Source organism: Schistocerca serialis, chromosome 10 (genome assembly GCF_023864345.2).
Source record: "Schistocerca serialis cubense isolate TAMUIC-IGC-003099 chromosome 10, iqSchSeri2.2, whole genome shotgun sequence".
Lineage (NCBI taxonomy): Eukaryota > Metazoa > Arthropoda > Insecta > Orthoptera > Acrididae > Schistocerca > Schistocerca serialis.
In genome coordinates, this window is record NC_064647.1 from 143,358,902 (window position 1) to 143,380,334 (window position 21,433).

The 21,433-nt window shown below is 39.5% G+C and overlaps 1 protein-coding gene across 4 annotated transcripts in view; it reads right to left on the reverse strand.

Annotated features, from left to right (window-relative positions):
• Positions 1 to 21,433, reverse strand: part of LOC126424745 (protein sprint) — a 551,880-nt gene that overhangs the window by 58,869 nt on the left and 471,578 nt on the right. For all 4 annotated transcript variants that reach the window (XM_050087464.1, XM_050087463.1, XM_050087465.1 and 1 more), the window contains 6 exons: positions 19,822 to 20,064; positions 18,066 to 18,245; positions 14,811 to 14,915; positions 10,242 to 10,441; positions 4,925 to 5,128; positions 2,429 to 2,788 (listed from right to left, as the gene is read on the reverse strand). In XM_050087464.1, the coding sequence (XP_049943421.1) occupies positions 2,429 to 2,788; positions 4,925 to 5,128; positions 10,242 to 10,441; positions 14,811 to 14,915; positions 18,066 to 18,245; positions 19,822 to 20,064 (1,292 nt within the window). The remainder of the gene's footprint in view (positions 1 to 2,428; positions 2,789 to 4,924; positions 5,129 to 10,241; positions 10,442 to 14,810; positions 14,916 to 18,065; positions 18,246 to 19,821; positions 20,065 to 21,433) is intronic.

A 21,433-nucleotide genomic window follows, 5' to 3' on the forward strand; every position in this document is an offset into this window, starting at 1 on the left:
CCTACTGAGTGCGTTGTTAAGTCTTCTATATTCTTTATCATTAACATTTTTACACTTCCTCCTTTCCTCCATCTTTTCCAGCATTTCATTGGTGATCCACGGTTTCCTCGCTCTCTTTGCTTCCTTCCCAACTTCACTCTTTAACGTATTCCATTACAACTGTTTAACATTTCACCATTGCAGAATAGAAGCCTGAATAATCATTGCCAATCAACAAAACATGCATTTACAAATGTAGATCCATATTTATAATTTTTGTAAAATTAAAAACCCACTTTTGCTTTTATGTGAGTGACAAATACACAGCTTGTAGTGATACATCCCACTCCTTGAATGAGAGGTATCACATCCTTAAATATATATGTCACAGAAAAGATGTTCATGACAGAGTACCCGATAAGTGTTTAGCTCCCCACTGTTGGGAGGTGTTCTAAATGGTAGGTGGTGATGCCAGACCTAACGATCCAGTGGCTGCACACAAGTGAGCAGCAGTCAGATAACCCTACCAGCTGAGTTGGAGATTGGAGTTCTACGGTGTGGGCAGTGTGAAAGAAACAGCTCCATGAAATCTAAGAATGCAAAATGTCAAAGATAATAAATTAATTGTAATTGTTAATTGTCAATTTGAATATCACATCTGTTGTGTACGTAGTACGAGTTGGCAGCTGTCTTCATTTATCATATACTGATTGTAATTTTCAAGATAATATAAGAAGGCAAATTGAATCTTACTTCTTATTTATGTGGAGGTGTGAATGAGAACAAGAAGTTAATTTTAGCACCTTTATCTGCAGCCTGTAAGGAGGCGAAGTCAGAGCCAAGTTGGAGGAAGAAGGGATACAGGTTCAGAGCACAGACTAACTGGACCCTGATTAATAATATTTAACGGCGACCAAATAGTCTGTAAGCAACATTCATTTACATAAAAGGGTGTTCAGGTGGCAACTTATTTAAGTGTTTGTTGCTGAGGTGAAGCATAACAAACCACCACACAGCCCAAGCCAACCTGAAACACTTCAATCTATGTGAGAAATTCTCACGTGAATGCTGCACTATGTCACACTCGCAATCGTGCAATTGAAAACAGACTTGGATCCCGAAAACTCACTGACAATTACAAAGATTCCATAGTTTGGTGATCGTGCCAGAGTTTACTGAGATTGAGCAACAAATATTACAACTATCGATGTCCATTTTAAAACTTCTCTTACTTAACTCCAAAATACGTTATTTCTTAAGCATAATTTCACAGTGATTTGCAACAAAATGACTGAGAACATTTCTTTCTATCAATGAACACTACCTCCCCTTGGGATCTCTCAGAATTTTATAAGATTTCCATGATTTTTCCAGTACATTCACTTGCCAGTCCTGAATGTCCAAAGTAACAACTCTGCTGCCTTATTTCCCAAGAGTACAATTTGTCTAATATAACCATCCATAATGTTCCATGAAGATTCAAGATACCACCTGGTTGTCAAAAAGGGAGAGTCTGTAAAGATTGAATATTTTTCCATCTGTTATAAATCTCTTCCTCCTGACCCCCAATCACATTAATCTCACTGCAAATGAGACAGTCAATGGGACTGCAGAAGACACGTAGATTGAATCATTTACTTTTCAATGAGGTAAAATGCGTGTAGTAGTAGATATTGTTAAAGAGAACAAAAAGACATATTCAAAGAATAGTATTACTGCAATATCCCTGAATAATGTTGGTTTGAGATTAAGGGTGTTACAGCATAGCAACTTTCAGTCCAAGCTTGAATTTTTGAAACAACTTTCTTGGAAGGCAAGTTATACCATTTCGTTAAGCATTGTAGAAATGATTCTGGGATGAAATGTTGGGATATTGTTATGAAATCTCAACAACTAGTCCACCAGGAAAGCTTTAAGCAACACATTTTTAACCATTCATTTTGCACCAGTACTTTGAGTCATTATGAATGTAATATTTTGCCACCAAAAAAGTATCAAAAAATAGATTGCCATTTAGTAGTACTTCCAAATAGAGCTATTATTTGGAACAGTGGCTCTGGGTGAAAAAGAAGCAATGTAGCTTTCTCACTACTTCATCTTTATAAATACAATGATTTACTGGATGGGTCAGTACAGTGACTGTTCTGTATTTCCAGTTCAGTTCCAGATACAACTTTCATTTACCAATGCAATTTACAGTGGCTGAAGCAACATATTTTATACATTAGCAAGCAAAAAAATATTTTTCTGCCACTCTACTCGACACAGACATTTGATGATGTTCACACTCACTCGAGATACATCGTTGTTAGATTATTCATTTGATTTACAAGTAATGTTATCCTTCAGTAGTTAGCACGATCATACATACGTAATCTCTTCGAGAGTCAAGCTACAGAGCAAACCCGACTAGACATTTGTCACTAAAAACCCCTAGACTTGATTATACCTGCTTCGGTGGAGGAGGAGTGTCATCTGCCGGAGTCGAAGGTGACTGCGCCGGAGATGGCACTTGCGGCTGGGCCGCACCGGTGTTGGTGACGAGTGGCGGCAGCCGAGACTTGGATAGCGAAGGTGCCAGACCCACGGGCGAGGTCAGGGGTGCGAGCCGCTCCAGCAGGTCCGGAGGGGGGCCACCCTCCGGGGAAGAGAAGGGCGACGTTGCAGGGCCTGCCGGCCGGAACGTGGATAGCACGCCCTCTCCTTGCCCCGAGCTCGAGCCGGGGCCCCAGATGTCCTCGTAGTCACTCGCTTTGTCCGCTACAGAACTGCGGTAGTACACAGTTGGTGACTCCAGAATGTCCGATTCCTGAAAAACGAGATACAATATTGACAGTTGCAATGCTTATCGTGTACGTGTACATGTACATGCACACGCACGCATTAGTACAGGCCCATTCCAAATGAATATGACGATTAGAAACGCCAGTAACTATTTAACGGAGAGTGACAAAGTTACAGTGAATGTAAGTGAAAGATAAATTTTTTAATGCCACTGCAAGCACAGAGAACCAGAAACCTCTGCACATGCAGCTATGTGTAAGTGAAAACTGAAATGCTATAAATGAAAATTGTGGATCCTGTGCAAAAGACATTCTGCGTTTTACAATTCAGCAGTTGTTCTGTTATGATATTGCAGAGAATATTTCATCTGTGACGCAACCAAGAACCTCCAAATGTCAACAACATCCACAGGTTGCATTGGCAGTTTGGAGGAACTGGATGACTTGTGGAAAGGAAGAAGCACTGAGAAGGCTAAATGTATCGATAATAGCTGATAGTTTATGTTGTGTTACATTATGAAATAATCAGTGTGCAGCGACTAATATTGAGGAATGAATTAATGAAAAAGTATATTAAGCTTTTTACATTTTTAAATAGTTTCTTTGCAAAACCGAATTGTACACTAAGGATAAACAGCAATGAGGTAGTGCTGTTTTGAACAGACTGGCCTTTTATTCAAAAGGGTAGAGGACCCCATCTCCAACCAGTCATCCTTATTTAGGTTTTCCAAAGTTTCCCTAACTGCTTCATGCAAACGCCTGGACTCTTAAGGCCATGGCTGACTACCTGTCCCATTCTTGTCGCTGCTGCTGCTACTACTCCTCCTCCTCCTCCTACTACTACTACTACTGGGAGGCTATACTGAAAAGTAATGCTTCCAAAGTTTTTATTCTAGAATGAGATTTTCTTCTCTGCAGTAGAGTGTGCGCTGATATGAAACTTCCTGGCAGATTAAAACTGTGTGTCCGACCGAGACTCGAACTCGGGACCTTTGCCTTTCGCGGGCAAGTGCTCTACCACCTGAGCTACCCAAGCACGGCTAACACCCTGTCCTCACAGCTTTACTTCCGCCAGTACCTCGTCTCCTACCTTCCAAACTTTACAGAAGCTCTCCTGCGAACCATGCAGGACTAGCACTCCTGAAAGAAAGGATATTGCAGAGACATGGCTCAGCCACAGCCTAGGGGATGTTTCCAGAATGAGATTTTCACTCTGCAGCAGAGTGTGTGCCGATATGAAACTTCCTGGCAGATTAAAACTGTGTGGCTAAGCCATGTCTCCGCAATATCCTTTCTTTCAGGAGTGTTAGTCCTGCATGGTTCGCAGGAGAGCTTCTGTAAAGTTTGGAAGGTAGGAGACGAGGTACTGGCGGAAGTAAAGCTGTGAGGACGGGACATTAGTCGTTCTTGGGTAGTTCAGGTGGTAGAGCACTTGCCCGTGAAACACAAAGGTCCTGAGTTCGAGTCTCGGTCCGGCACACAGTTTTAATCTGCCAGGAAGTTTCAGTATTTATTCTGTTCTCAATATTGCTTAAAACATTACGTGTCATTCATATTACCCAATCAACCCTCTCAGTTTGCTGACACAAACTGCAACCCTCTGTTGCTAGACGGCTCCGAATTGTAGAATGTAACGTATCAATGTATAATGCAACTACGTCGGTGCAAGAGAAACGCATGCTGTAATCAAGTTTCGAATTTGAAGAGTTCGTCCACACATGGAGCACTCCTTCCAACAATGTCAAACCAGACACGAGTGTTATGACGTCCACAACAATCTGACGCCTCGGGTTCAGTATCGTCGATTGTCCTCTATACAGTCCAGACTTGGCCCCATCCAATTTTCATTGTCTAAAAAATGAGTGTTCCTTGCCAGGGTGTCTATTCAATAAACAAATATTTACACATGAAGAATAAAGATACAGAATGTTAATAATGTTCGTTTTATTTAAAAAGATTTAAGAGTTTTCACATGAAAAATTCTGAGGTGTAAATAACTACAAATTAGAAGATGGGAAATTAATGGGAACAGTAAAGAAGTGTTAATGAAACTAAAATGTGCCAAAATGGGTGAAATGAGGAATGGTAATGTTGACAAAGGGCACAACAGATTGTCACAGTGAGGAATAGATCCCAGTCCTCGGCCTGTGGTATGCGCTGACCTGGTAGTGGTGGGACTCCTTCAAGGAAAGCTGCCGGGAGTGGTGGGACCTGGTACCTCCTTTCTTTGTGCCGGCCCTCGTTCCCTTCTGTTGCTGTTCCATCAGTGGGGTCGTCGACGTCGGGGAGTTCACCGGGGACAGCAGGGAAGACACCGGTCCTGGCGGGGGGCTCTGGCTATCCGACAGAGGTCTCTTCGGTGTCACCTAAACAGAGCAACCGATGCTGGTATCAAAACAAAAGCCTTACACTAAATCCCACATATCGGTCATTGCCATAGTGATACAATTGCTTTTTCTTACAAGGAAACCTTAGAGACCGATCCTCTCCAAATTTCTACAAACTTACAGTATTTGAAAATCACTGTCTGGGTATCAATTTGCTAACATAGTACAAAACAAAATTCGAAAATTTCTGAGCACCTGCAAGTAAAAAATATTTTTTTGCATGTTAACATATTCAATGGTAGGTGAATATGTACTGCAACAGGGATTACACAACTAAAGTTGCTATTTCAAATCCTGCTCATAGCAATTTTTTTTTTCTTTTAGTTAAATTCTACATTTAATAACAAATGGAGAAGTTCCTTAATAAGTAATGATCAAAATATTGTTAATAGGAATAATGTTTTTTTAACTGCTATTCATGTGAAAAGGCAAGTTTTCATAGTAAATTAACTTTTGGTACAAAAATGAAAAACATCAAATAGAAAATAAATTAATTTTTTTATTTCTGGAAATTGAACAGTATTCATTTAACATTATATGCATTTCTCATTTCTGTATCAAACTTAAATTTAATTTTAATATGACCAGTAGTTAAAAAGAAACTATCTATGCCTGGGACAAATCTTCCTTCGTCACAACAAATTCATCAATTCTCAGGGATGAAAAAAGCAATCTGAATAACTCTGGGGCAACAGCTACCACTTTCAAAGTTTGCACCGAGACAAAGCTGCATACAGTGTAAGAATCTCAGTGGAATTCAGTAATTTATGTGACACCGTCTTCTACAGTTACTGGCAACCACATCATCAGCATAAGGTCACAACTTTCTAAACTATTTTTGTTCCATCACCTTTTTCACATGCATCTGGGATGGAACTATATTTTATTCCAGTTATTTTGGCTGATAACCTCACAGCCATCTTCAAGATGAGTCACTGACAGGATTTATACCACTCAAAAAAATAATGTGGATTAAATGTGCATGTGTCGGAGACAACACATCTGGCAATAAGAGTGACAGTCATAGATATAACTAAGCATGTAAGAGTAAAGATAGCAAGCGCAAAGTCAGCACATCCTCAGTATTTACAAATTATGTGTTTTTTTTTTTTTTTTTATTAAAACTGGATATGGTAGAAAATGACAAATGAGCTGGACAGGAAGAAAAACCAATCTTGAAGTCTTAAGGAAAGTTAACAAAGAGAGAAGATTATTAAAGGAAATGAAGAAGAGAAAAATAAGATTTATTAGGCATGTCATCACACACAACACTTTAATAATTATTCTTGAGGAGGACATTGGTGTTTAACATCCTGTCAACAACTATGTCATTAGAGACAGAGCACAAGATTGTACTTGGGAAGAAAATCGGCAGTGCCCTTTCAAAGGAACCATCCCAGCATTTGCCTGAAGCAATTTTGGGAAATCAAGAAAAACCTAAATCAAGATGCTTGGATGTGGGTTTGAACAGTCATCCTCTCAAATGCGAATCCAGTGTGCTAACAACTGCGCCACCTTGCTTGGTCATTTTCTTTTCTTTTCTCTAGGGAAAACGCTGGGTAAGGAAGGAAGAGGACAGAGTGTGACAATTAGATGGAACTGAAATGAACAGCTCATGACAGAAGAGAGTGGTTGCATTGACAAGGCATTAGCCTTTAGAAACGTATGTATGGTACGTAATGGAATGAATCATTACAATAATTCCTCTGGATTTGCTGACTCTGTGTTTGCTATGTTCTACCATTAGACACATAGTTTTGTCTACAACTTACACTCTTGTTACTGACAACCTTATCTCTGATGCACTGAAGATGGCTTTAAATTTACCACCTGAAATAACAGGAAGAAGAAGTATCACATCCTGGATCACACCCAGAAGATGACGCAATATTCCATCACAAGGCAAACTTGAAAAAATATTTCTTAATTACTGCCATATCCAATGGTGCTGGTGGAGAAGGTGGTTCTGATGAATACCACACACCACCACCATAGCAACCTTTTTGCATGGCACAGAAACTCGGATAAGAAAATACTTGCACAAAGGTAAAAACCAAATGACTGGAAAAAACGGCAATGGAAGTTAAGATATATGGGAGACTAGATTGCGTCAGAAGTGGCCCGATTCCACAAAACAAAACTTAGGTATGAATGATAATATTAAAGACTAATGAAAATAATTGTATCAAAATACAATACGTTTCGAGGACAGTGTTTATCAGAGCAAAGTAGCATGGAGTAACCGAGAAGAAGGTAAGCAGATTGACTGGAATAGGCAACGATGCCTCATGATGATTAGTTGCAATAACATGTTATGTATTTAAAATACCACTAATGTTATCAAACACTAACACACATTCACACAGAGCAAAGGAACTGTTCCAAATAGAGTATAAATTTGAGGAAGTGAAGTAAACTTTGCATGTAGTTTTTTGCAGCCTATAGATTCCAATTTCACATTTCTTGTAAAACCAGAAAAAACTTCAAATATACATATCTTTGGGGCAGTTATAAATAACATAACACATTAGCTATTGACAAAATAGCATTCAGTTCTGTCAATACACTTAAATGTTAGCAAATTGTTATGTCAATACCAAAAGAGAAACTTTTATCATAGGCCTGTTGTATGAATAGGCAACATGCAAACTGATTTCAGCCAGACAACCGAAGTTTTAAGATGGATGTCCAAGAAATTAGACATCAAATGAGAAGTATTTTTTTTACATCTTTGGTTTGTGCATAACTTTAGTAGTTACTGTATTTATTTATTTATTTTATTTTTAATTATTAATTAATTAATTAATTTACTTAACCTGGTGAGATCTGTAACTTGAGGCCCATGTCTCCTTTACATCAGACCAGAGTTTTACAAACACAGAACTTTTTCATCAAAGTTATTTAAAGAAGTGAGAATTTCAAGATGATAAATAGTAATAATTTGAAACAAAGTTTGAATGTGTCTCACGGCAATATGAGTAGCTGAACTGACTAAAAACTAATAGTGTTAGTATATTGCTACTACGGGAAACAATAACAATACAATAACTGGTGAAAGTAGTAGATTCAGAATGTATTTATCAGTGTACAAGAGTAATATTTTCTGACAGAGAGCACAGAGGAAGACTACAGAAGTCAAAGACTTTGGGGAAGAGGAAGATCTGATAGGAAAGAAAGGTACTTAGTTTCTGTAAACTACAAAACAACAAAGTAAATTACTGTTATTTAGCAGATTTGCCATTTGCGGTCTTTTGAAGCTGGAGACATTATTCAGTTCTGTGTAGTGAGTGATACCATTCTAGAGTTGGATTCCTGTAACTGAATAGACTTTGAGAAAGCAGTTGAGTGATGGAGTGGGACATTGAGGATTTTGCTCTGATGGGAATTGGTGTTTCTGCTGTGCTGTTCAGGCAGGAGCACTAAGATGTGAGGGACAGTATGCATTGACAAGATGGCAAAGGAGACAAAGAGTATGGAAATCTCTAGCCAGCATAGCCGTACGTAAGATGGTGACATAAGATCATTGAGTCAAATGTTGTAGATATACAGGGTTATTCGTATAGAATGTGAGGGAGGAGATGAAAAAAGAAAATTCCCAGATATCCTGGTTTTCAAAGTGTTTTAAGTTTTGAATGAGAGTCAAACACTTCGTGGTTCACGAAATCCACTGTACACTCTCACATGTAACTTAATACATTTGGGTAAAAGAAAATTTAATTTTAAAGTAATGCTTCTCAAACTATCATTCGCAAAATTTTCCCCACAATATGAAGTTTTATTTTGGTGTTATTCTCTTGTTTACATTTCATTGCTGCAATATTATTCTGCAGTTGCAGGCTGAAAAAAAATTCTTTGCTAGAGTATCAACCCAATAAACACATCTCCAAAGTAGGCTGCTGCTGTGCCTTCTCGGGCAATTCTTATCAGTGACTTCGATGAACTGCACATATGTACTGAAATTTACTGTGGCAGAAATGGTGCCCTTACTGGGCGCCTGTAAAGTGAATGAAAATCTTGGATACAATCTATCCACTGATAAATGTTTACGCTGAAGTGACAAAAGTCAGGGATACATTATAGTCTTGTGTCGGAGCTCATTTTGCCCAGTTCAGTCCAGCAATTTGATGTGGCATGGACTCAAAGAGTTGTCAGAAATTCCCTGCAGAAATACTGAGCCATGCTGACTGCATAGCTGTCCATAACTGTGGCAGTGCTGCTGGAGCAGCATTTTGTGCACGAACTGACCTCTTAATTATGTATCATGAATTTTGTTTGAACTGTCCAGAATGCAGAACTGTCCGACCGATATGGTCACGAGACAAGGACAGGCACTGCAGGCAATGTCATGCTGTTAGCAAAGACATTCGCGTTGGTCGTTTGCTGCCATAGCGCATTAATGTTAAATTTTGCCGCACTGTCCTAGTGAATACATTCGACGTACATCTCACATTGATTTCTGTGGTTATTTCATGCAGTGTAGCTTGTCTGCTAGCACTGACAACTCTACAGAAACGCCGCTGTTCTCGGTCATTAAGTGAAGGCTGTTGGCAATTGTGTTGTCCACGGTGAGAGAGAATGCCAGAAATTTGGTATTCTCGGCACACTCTTGACACTGTACATCACAGAATATTGTATTCCCTAACAACCTCAGAAATAGAATGGCCCACGTGTCTAACTCTAACTACCATTCCATGTTCAAAGTCTATTAATGCCAGTCGTGCAGCTATAATCACATCAGACATATTTTCACACAAATCACCAGAGTACAAATGGCGGCTTCGTCAATGCACTGCCATTTCATACTTCGTGTATGTGATACTGCTACCATCTGTATATACGCATATCGCTATTCCACAACATTTGTCATCTCAGCGTACTTCCTGTATGTGTTGTAGGTACACAGTCATCTTCTGGAATCCCAGAGGTACTTATCAATAAGCCTGTACTGTACACAGAAATTTGCCACCAGTTACAAACGCTCTGAGTTTTCTCGAAAAATATCTTGCAGGGTAACATCACTGTAAAGAACAATTGGATTTTTCTAACACTACTTTTGCAGCCTCAGCTGCTACTTACAGAACTAACTGCTCACCTGCACACAGGACACTTCGACGTGCGCCGGGGGTGTCGTCGAGTTCTGGTTCACACTAAATGTAACAGTTGTCGTTACGGTGAAGTTGTTGGTAACCGAGACCGACGGTTTGGCCCATCGAGGAGGCGGTGGAGGTGGGGTCTTGCCTCCCGTTGTGGCTGTGCCTGGGCTAATCACAGCAGGAGGGCCAAGAGGTGCAGCTGAAAGTGCAACAAACAGCAAATTATTTCACTCTAATGTCATAACTATAACACTCTCAGAGTTAATTCGAATATATGTGTGACCTGCTCTTACTTTTTAACCTTTCCTAACCTACCCTCCTTTCCTCCCCAAGAAATAAAGTTCCAAAACCTAAGTTAGCTTTTATTTTATGCATGTCAATCAGTAGTACAGTCTCCTTGACATTTTAAAATACTAGAACATTTTTATCGTGTGCATGAGAGCCCAGATATTTCTTCTATTCATAATTAATCTAGCAGACTGGATCTCATAAAGTAAAAATTTGGTTGACTGTGCAGTCTCTATAGTGAAAAAATAAAAACAAGCGGTTTTCTTACCATCTGTCATATAGAACTGACTGAATTATAATGCTTGACTGCTGTTTTATTTTCTTCTGAATAAACTCTGTGATTTTGACTTTGTGGCCATTTTCAAGTGATTCATTATTGTCCTTTTGAAATTAAGCTACACTGTATATTTAGCTGTAAAACTGTTGATAACCTAAATTATACTTTCACTTGATACTCTAATATACTATACAAGCTGCATTAAGAAGACAGTTTCTCAATGGTCAAACCAAAAATTTGATGTTCCCACATTTTTTTTGTTTATTCAGTAATAACATGTTCCATTACAATATCTGTAATACTACGTGTGTGTGTGTGTGTGTGTGTGTGTGTGTGTGTGTGTGTGTGTGTAAGGGAGGGGGGGGGGGGGGGTTGAGGGAAGAGAGAGAGTGAAACCCAAAACCCAGAGCTGTCACACAACCAGTAGCCAATAGCACCAAGTGGGGCCACCGAGCTTGTTTGATATTCAAACCAAAATACTGGTGCAATGCCTGGTGATCAGCAACTGTATGCCATCACCAACCGCCCCCGGTCAGCCAAGTACTTGGCAGTGAAAATTTTTACAACTGCCCCAGGCTGGCTTACCCGGAAGTTGAGCGCCACTGTACAAGTGTGCATCAATACGTATTGTGGCATGAAGTAAGGACAACAATGTATCACTTGAAAAGGCTACAAAGCTGAAACTGCAGATGTGTATCCACCAGAGTGAAATAAAATAATGAGATGGCAATAGAATTACCAGCTAGACAGTTAACAGGTGGTTTCCCTTTTTCTTAGCAAGAAATGTTGCAAATGCAGGTGCTATCCTTTTCTTAAAATCAAAAATCAAAATCGAATTATGTACAGCAATAATTTACTTTCTATCATGAGAAAATGTAAATACAGGGTTTACCTCCTATTTATAAATTTATCTACACCTTGAAACTACTTAATTAGCAGCTTCAGAGATTGTAACAATTTGGAAACGATGATGTGTATGATGTGTCCTGTTACTTTTTTGTACCTGGATGTTTCAAATGATCAGAGTTTGTGCAGCATGACAACAATATTTCGTCTGCCAATGTACGAGTTTACTTGGAAGGACACACTGGATATATGCAGCCAAAATCACTAAAAATAATTCTGCTTCTGTCACTTATGTAATAACCTGACTTTCTTTTTCCCAAAATTCCTCCTCAAATAAGTCATGACCTTATTTCTTCACTAATATAAAACCTGCTATGACATATGGTGGCACATCTTGTTTATAATTTGAGATAACTGAAGCACTTTGGAATAAGTTTGTAGTCACATTCCACCACTCTTCTCTACTACACATTGAAATTGTCAATTAAAAATACAAGGACCTGCACATAAGTAACAGAATTAAAGAATTAACAGAACTACAGTCAGTAGCACAAACCTTATATCCCTGAAAAAATTCATTTTGATTGAACCCCAAGCACCGTAAGTTACAGAGTGATTTGAGGCTGGTCATAACAGTTATTCAGCAATAAAATTTGTACAGTCTACATTTACATTGCACCAAGTCATCACCATCATCATCTTGCAACATCTCTAGCTTCTGGTGATTAAATCGAGGCTGAGAGGTAACTTGTCAAAATCTTATTTGCCAACACTAAATATGTGATGACTAATTTAAAGAAGTTTATATCTACAGGTATGTTACCATACAGAATTATGCTCTCACCACATGAAGCTGCAAGAAACCACAGGCTAATAATTCATTTGATTCATTATTATGTAACTAGAATATACCAAATAATGTGAATGACAACTGAGACAATAAGACAAGATCAAAATATGTATCAAATGTTAGTAGAGGTAATTCCTTTGTTGTTTTGAATATTGTCTAAAGTGAATAGTCAACACTACTAAATATATCATACTGTAAGAAATCAAATGGAGGATAAGTACCTACACCCCAGAATAAGGGCACTTGCTACAGGCACAAGAGAGGAGTTAGTGATTGCAACCACGGTGAATGGGAGAAATTGAAATTTTGAAAGCATACACTGAGTCACAGAATTTAAGAATTAAATTTGATGGTTCTACATATGTACAATCTTTCTCCTGGACTAGTACTAGGCAACTTAGCTTATCTGACTAAACATATTTTTCCATTAGTTTCTTTTTTTAATAACCTTCTAAATTAGAAACTGGTATGTATTTATTCCTCAGTAGTCAGATGTAATTAATTTATCCTGTTATGCGCCATGTCCAATGCAGAGGACACTTGTTAATGGTCACTTCTTTGGTGTCTTCAATCAGCCCTGACACTGCAAATGCAGGAAGTCCACTGCAGTGGGCATTCCGTACTGGTGCTGTGCTCTGCATGCACTTGAAGTCTCAGGATCGAGTGAATCCACCAAAGAAGCAGCCATTAACAGTTAACCACAGCAGTGGACACACACCAAAAGGTTATACAAAATGCATCATTACATAAGGGCACTGCCTTTGTACAGTTTTGTATATTTGCATTACATTTACACCTAATACACTTGTTGACATAACTAAATACAGAATAACAGACCTGCAACTTCTGCAGTACATTTCTTTTTACAAATTCTGATTATCTTTATTAAAATGCACATACTGTGTAAGATTTGAATTTCAGTTAATTTCTTTGTTTTCACCATGTGTAACTTTTGGATTGTCTCTTCTAGTAGTCAAAATAACAATTTAAAGAGTAAAATGGAAGGCACAGAAATTTTGTTTCTGTCATTTACACAGCTTCCGTAATTGAAGTTCCAGTTTAAAAACGCTGTAAAATTGGAGCCACTTCTTCGAATGTCATCAAATTTCCTATTGTTTATGGGGGAAATGCCACGGAACAAAACAGCATTTAACAAAAATTTGACCAATAGATGGCGCTGTATCTGGCAGACTATTCACACCAACAGATGCCTTGCCCATGACTGTTCCTCAATTTACATCCAAGACACCCAATATGTTGTATCCACGAAAGATCACACGCTGCTGATAAAGGTCTTTTACGAGAACAGTGGCTGAACCAGTGGCTGGAATTTTTTGCTTCCACGGAAGGGGTCTATGAATGGGCATGGAACATCCTGTGGACAGATGACGACCATTTTCCTCTCCGAGGACATGTCACTACGCAAAACTGCAGAATATGAGCAATGGACAATCTGCACATACATCAACCAGTACCACTTGACTCTGCAGAGGCCACTGTGTGGCACAGGTTGACTCCAGTGTTTATCATACGGTCACGTTTTTTCGAGCCGATGAGGCCTGTGGATCCTGTTATCAGTACAGTCACTGGTAAGCGCTACAAGTGTCTTTTGTGCACCGACGTCATTCCGATGCTTCATCCGTGTGGATGTGTGTGCAGGATCTCCTCTACACATTGCACAGCCAGTGAAGCAGTGCTGCACAGGCATTACAGAAATGCTACAATTATCAGCAATCATTTTCCTACAGTCTGGCCGTCCAGATCACCTGATCTGATCTGTGTGACTTCTGGCTGTGGGGTTATCCAAAAGTTGCGTTCCGTGCTGAATTTATGGCACACGTTGCACAATGCATTCTGAACGTGACTCCCGAGGCATTCCAATCTGCTGTGGAACACGCTGTTTCTCGATTTCAACTTGTGGCAGAAAATGGTGGACGGCATATTTTATGACACTTGCAGTGTCCTCTATTGCAAGAATTTTCATTAATTTTTGTTCGTCACTTCCCCCCCTGCATCAGTAATAGGCTGAAATTTGAACATTCAAATTTGACGACATTCTAAGCTGTGGTTCTCTTTCTACAGTGTTTAGAAACTGGAACTTTAATTATGGACATCCTGTAGATTTCAACACTGTATGACACTGCAAGTAAGGATGTCAACATTTATTTTTTAAAGGCTTGGATAGTGGTTTCATAATTATAAATATCTTTTATATAATTATGAGATGAGAGTCATTGCTAAATATATAGAATATCAAGACGGGCGATGCCAGGCAAGCGCCATTAAAAAAAGCTGTCTAAAACTGACCTGGAGCTGCAGCACAGACGAGATTCAGGGTGTTTGGTGGGGTGGGCCTGGTCGTTCGGGGTGGCGGGGCTGTGGCTACCGGAGGGCTAGTACTCGTGGGGCTGCCTGCAATCAAATAAGAAGAGGGAACCTGTAACATACACAATAAAAAGAAGACTGTGTCGGCAACTCTTTCTGGTCCCAGAGAGTAAGATTAATCTGTTTCCACCTGATGTAAACATTATTGGTCACACACTCAATGAAAACCGTAGTGTAAAATTCCTTGGAGTACAGCTGGATAATAATTTATACTGGAAGCACCTCAAACATTAAAAAACTGTTTCTTATTCTTTACGGTTATTTTATTATTCAATGGAGTTTTTTCGATATCCCCATTTAAAAAAAGTAATCAAGACGGTCAGTTTAATGTCTAACATCCTTAGAAGCATCTCTCACTGTATTGACCTGCTTATTTTGTACATTTTCAAGCCCTGCTTTCTACTGGAATTGTCTTCTAGGGCAGTGCATCAAAAGTAAATTTAAAGATCTCTGAATTGTTACATTGAATTTCAAACACATTTATTCTTTATGGTACTTGTTGCAGATAATAAAAATCAGTTTTAGCTGAACTGTGATATACACAGCCACAACAAAGTAAAATCTGTGGCACAAGCTCGTGACTGGGCTGTTAGTCCAACTATAAGTACAGCCTTTAATCACAGCAGCACTAAGAGGGTTTGGATGGTGAGCCCAGTGCCCTAGTAAATTCTCCGTACTCAAAGACAAAAAATTAAAACTGTAGCTCTTTCCTCCATGTGTAATGTTCAGAGTGGAGTTAAGTACTTAGTAAATGTTTTCCATAATTTCCCATCCTACACCAAGCAGGAAATTGGGAATTCCTACCAGTTCATAAAAAAATTAAAAATATACTTTATTAACCACTCATTTAATTTATCTGGATACCTACAAACAGGGAATGAAAAAGTTCTGTAGCAAGTAGCAACGTTTATTGTAAAGATACACAACAAGAAGTAATGTATTGTAATTAGGACATAGCATCTAAATTTGTATATTTGTATTTCCTTGGGAAAAAAAAGACTTTAAATTTGTACACACATATTTCCCTCAGAAAAAAAAGACACAGTGTAATGAAGTACACATTAAGTTACTAATAGCAAGTGAACAGCAGCTCTCTTGTATATCTGAGAAGACATCAGATTTTTTTAAAGTTGCAGTTCTCTTACTAACTTACTCACTTAAGCTTAGACAGCATGTGTGTGTATAGCATTGAGAGTTGTTGTGATAATTTACTGATAAGACTGTATACAGAATAAGTTTCTATGATTTCTTTGTCTCTTGTTAATGTATACTTTGGCTTTTCCCATGTTCCTGGTGGCTCCCCTTCTTGAAAGAATCTACAGAACACAATGAATGAATGAATCAATGAATGCTAATTTACACCTGTGAAAGCTATTAACCATTATAAGCCTGTCAGAAATCTCACTTATATGTAATAGGTAAGATACCATTACTGCTGATTAAAACATCCTGCTATTTCAACTTTTGTTTGCTAAAAATATCACTACACATTCTAACAATTCCACTCAGCTTTAAAAACTTGTCTTATTTTTTGTGACAACACACACAAACACATTTCAAAATGCAGTTACCAATTTTGACCAGCTAGTGGTCATTATCAGACTATGTTGGAGCTTAAGTTCATAGCATTTTTGTTTTGCATGTTGGTATTCCGTTTGCTATGGGTTTATTTATCGACTGTCATTTTTATTTGTAGTTCACTGTTGCTATTTGAGTTTATATATTGCCATTTGTCATCTGGAGAGAGAGAGAGAGAGAGAGAGAGAGAGAGAGAGAGAGAGAAGATGAGGATGCTAGAAAATGGAGTGTTGAATGGAGAAATCTGAACATTTCTGACATATTCTTCTGTTTGAGTTCAATGGAGAGGCGACAGCAGCCGAAGTGGCCAGAAACATTTGTGGTGTGTATGAGGATAATGCCAATGGTCACGGCATGGAAAAAAATGGTTCTCTCATTTTAAGAAGGATCCTTTTGACATTAGTGACACTCCACGCTCTCCGAGACTTTCAGGGCCTCATGAAAATCATTTAAATACATTAATGCACAATGCTTCATGTCTGTGAACTTGAGAACTGGCAAACATAATGAACTGTGATCATGACACCACCATGCGACATTTGCACGCAATGGGAAACGGTCAAGAATCGAGTGTACTGGTAACCCAAGCTCTAAGCCAAAATCATAGAAATCAGCAGGTGGGTGGCCGTACGTGCACCTCTGTTTGCCCACCATCAACTGCTGTGAACAACACTGACTATTCCTATCTTGTATCATTACTGATGATTAAAAATGGTGTCTCTATGATAACATAATGAAAAGAAAGGAATCACTGGGCCCAAACAAAGCAGCAACCCCACGAACCAAAACCTGCATGCATCCACAAAAGATTATGTTATGCATCTGGTGGAATGGCAAATGTGTGGTGTACTATGAATTGCTTCCCTGAGATGCAACCAACACTTCTGACATTTACTGTCAACAACTGAGATGTCTTGCAGATGCAGTCCACGAATAATGACCAGGAAGACTGCATGAAGTCATGATACTCCACGATAACGCCCACCCACATTCAGCCAGACTGACAAAAAACACTATAGAGGAGTTGGTTCTGGAAGTCACTCTGCACTCACCTTATCACCTCATCTTCTACCCTCAGACTGTCACCTTTCTGCTCTCTATCAAACAACCTTCAAGTAATTTCCTTTCCGGACGAAGATGTGCTCCAAACGCAGCTCGACGAGTTCTTCGCTTTAAAACCACGTGATTTCTATAGTTGCCGAATATAAAAGTTACTTCAGCTTTGGTAGACTGTTGTAAATAGTGAAAGAGAATATGATGACTAAATTATCTGTTGTGTTTATCAAACTTACGGAAAAATGCTACGAACTTATGCACCACAAAGCAGTGACATAAGGTTTCTATTGCACTGTCAACAAAAACACTGATCCCTATGTTGTCAAAACAACGACATCTTACGTCACACTGGCTACTCGACATTACATGGTGATAAAGCATTCGTATCAGAATGATACTTTTTCACCACTTCTGACACACAGAAGATATCGTCGTCGTTCCAGGCAAACAGTCTACAAAACAATTGAGAACATCGAATTCACAACATCTGCTGCAGACAAGAAGAAGTTAGCAGTGCGTTGCTGCCGGAGTACTGGTACGCACCACTGTCAGTGGACACCGATGCCCCCTTGAAGGTGGAGAGAGTGTGGTGTGGCTGGCCGTCACCCACACTGGAGGGGGAGGGCGACAGCGGTGCCAGCTCAAGCACGACGGGCCTCGACTCGCAGGGTCCCAGGACGTCCGATGTCGGCGTGCCTCCGCAGCTGCTGTTCTGCCGGCTCCCTGAGTGTGATTACGTGTCTCTTATTAAATATTGTCTAACTCGCTATCATATATTTGTAATTCACATTATAACAGAACTGGTCAGTGGAATACTTTTTATTTTTTTAGTATAGGCCAATGATACATAATAAATAATAAAGTTGCCACCTGAACCAATAACATTTTGCAAACAGTAATTTTTACTTTAATTTACATCCACACAGGTGGATATGTAACTTGTTTATGTAGAAATACGCAGTGCTGTTTTTCTGGGGAAATGCTGGGGGATGCGTACCCCTAAACTTTTTCATCAACAGAGTAACTTTTTCACGATGTTGAGAACTTGGAAGATTGCCAAAGATTTATTTCACGGACATAAATTTTTTATTTCATTTTTTCGTGTTGGTAATTGCAATACGAACGATACCAGTGCAGTTTTTGGTGGGAAAAGTGATGTCATTGACTGTTTCAAGCATTTCGAAGCTGCGGTAAATGTTCTCAACAACTGAATTGCTGGCAGCCATTTTGACAAGTGTGCGTGTAGTGCCCTCACCCGCTAATAGAAGGCGACGGTAGTGCTAAAAGGATACGCGTACGCTCAAACGCCGAGCTACCGACAGATGTCTCTATAGTCCCGCTGCAATGATCCTTCGCGATTCATTGCCATTTTTGTTTTGTTGTTCTTTATTCGTTTGCGCTTGCTGTCCCGTTCTTGTCGGTTGTGTGAAGTTTTACAGTGTGTCCTGTCTTTCACTGCAACTTGTAAGTTAAGTTGGAGGTGCGAGATGAGCAGAAAACTAACAAACTGTGTTTCATTTGAGGTGATATCAACTGAAGTGTTCGATACCACATTCTCTTGTATGTTTCTCAGTATCGCCTGCTTCATTTGAGCTAAATCAACTGAAGAGTCAGATACCATTTTTTTTGTAGTTTGAAATGTTGTTGACGTCATGGCTAAAAGCAGACGGGTGGTATCCCGTGCTTCAGTTATAACTAATTTTCGCTGCATTATATCCAGTGTCGGAGTACCCTCAAACTTTTTTTTAGAACAAAGCACTGGAAATATGTATGGAAGACCTAACTGGAAAAAGTATCATAATACCAAAAAATTGTCAAACATATTTTGTAATCTTGAAAACATTACCAATGTCAATTATTACTATAACAATTTTCATAATCACTTACAACATTAATAATGTCTTTTACAAAAAGCAGATCAAAACTATTTTTCTACAGTTAAGTATATCTTTGTTCGCTTTGCTTCTGGCAGGACCGAGAGTTTGGGAGTTGGGAGTTGTGTACATTACATTATTGTTGTTGTTGTTGTTGTTGTTGGTGGTGGTGGTGGTGGTGGTGGTGGTGGTGGTGGTAGCGTTATCACACTCTAACACGCAGTTAAAAATACTCCTCCTGGGATTGGAAAGAAAACTTCATTACACAATCAGCTATATAATCAGTTGTTCACCCACCCCCCACAACTTCCTACGAACGTTTCCGATAGGTATTACTGAGATAAACTTTGAGCGTAGAGTACAGATGGCCACTGCAAAGCTTCAGAAAGCTACAGAAGCACAGTCCCCAGCAGAAACACGCATACCGCTCCCGAAGCTGCTGAGGGAGCTGGCACTTGCACTGCTCGGCGATGTCTGGTCGGTCGTGCCGGTGCCGACGCTGACGACGGTGTTGGTCTGCATCCTCTGCACACTCTCCAGTGTGCCGACCACCATCTGTTGTTGTTGTTGCTGCTGCTGCTGCTGGGGATGTTGCTGTTGAGGATGCTGCTGCTGGTGCAGGGAAACTTCAGGAGGGCGGGGGTTTGCCATCGGGTACCGCCAGAACTCTGAAATGTTCAACCGAAAACTTAGTACAATTCTCAGCATACACCTTTAAGTACTGGGTGATCAAAAAGTCAGTATAAATTTGAAAACTTAAAAAACCACAGAATAATGTAGATAGCGAGGTACAAATTGACACACATGCTTGGAATGACATGGGGATGGACAGCAAAACATCAGTGACTGCGCTTGACAATCGTATTACAGAATTGCATCATATCCAGGCTGGCTGATAAACACCTGCTGAAAAGTACGATGTTTATGCAGGATGGCGCTCCACCCCATATTGCTAGATGCGTGAAAGATCTCTTGCGCGTGTCGTTTGGTGATGATTGTGTGATCAGTCGCCACTTTCATCATGCTTGGCCTCCCAGGTCCCCAGACCTCAGTCGGTGTGATTATTGGCTTTGGGGTTACCTGAAGTCGCAAGTGTATCGTGATCGACTGACATCTCTAGGGATGCTGAAAGACAACATCTGACGCCAATGCCTCACCATAACTCCGGACATGCTTTACAGTGCTGTTCACAACATTGTTCCTCGGCTACAGCTATTGTTGAGGAATGATGGTGGACATATTGAGCATTTTCTGTAAAGGACATCATCTTTGTTTTGTCTTACTTTGTTTTCCTAATTATTACTATTCTGATCAGATGAAGCGCCATCTGTCTGACATTTTTTGAACGTTTGTAGTTTTTTTGGTTCTAATAAAACCCCATGTCATTCCAAGCATGTGTGTCAATTTGTACCTCTCTATCTACATTATTCCGTGATTTATTCAGTTTTCAAATTTATACTGACTTTTTTATCACCTGGTACATTTCACACAACTTAGGATAACTGTATTGGCCTGAATATAAGCCACATCCAAATATCAGCCACACCATTACTTTTCACAGGGGGCGGCGGGAAGGGGGGGGGGGGGGGGGAAGGAAAGAGGAATATAGTGGAGAAAAATCTGTATTATGTTACCCACTTACAAAAGCTGTGCACAATACAGTGAGACTTTTGCATAATTGCAGCTTTCCTTGATCCATGTCTTTTGAAAGCTTCTTAACTACATATACTGCTCACATAACAAATAGCTGTGAGCTGGAAATTTAGAGATCCAAAGACAGTTAATCTCCTGTCGCCCTACCACCAGTGTTGACATTGAATGGTTGTTTTTTTTTTTTTTTTTTTTTTTTTGTGGTTTTAGGGCGCAAAACTTCTATGGTCATTAGCGCCCAGCCCGTGACATAGAAAACAGGAAAAAAACGAAATTTAAAATCAGCAGCAATGGGAACAAAATCATAAAATTTGAGAACTAAAGGCAGAAGGAATGCTTAAAAATCCACTATAGAAAGGGGTTGGTTGTCCCCCAAAAAAAAGCTTC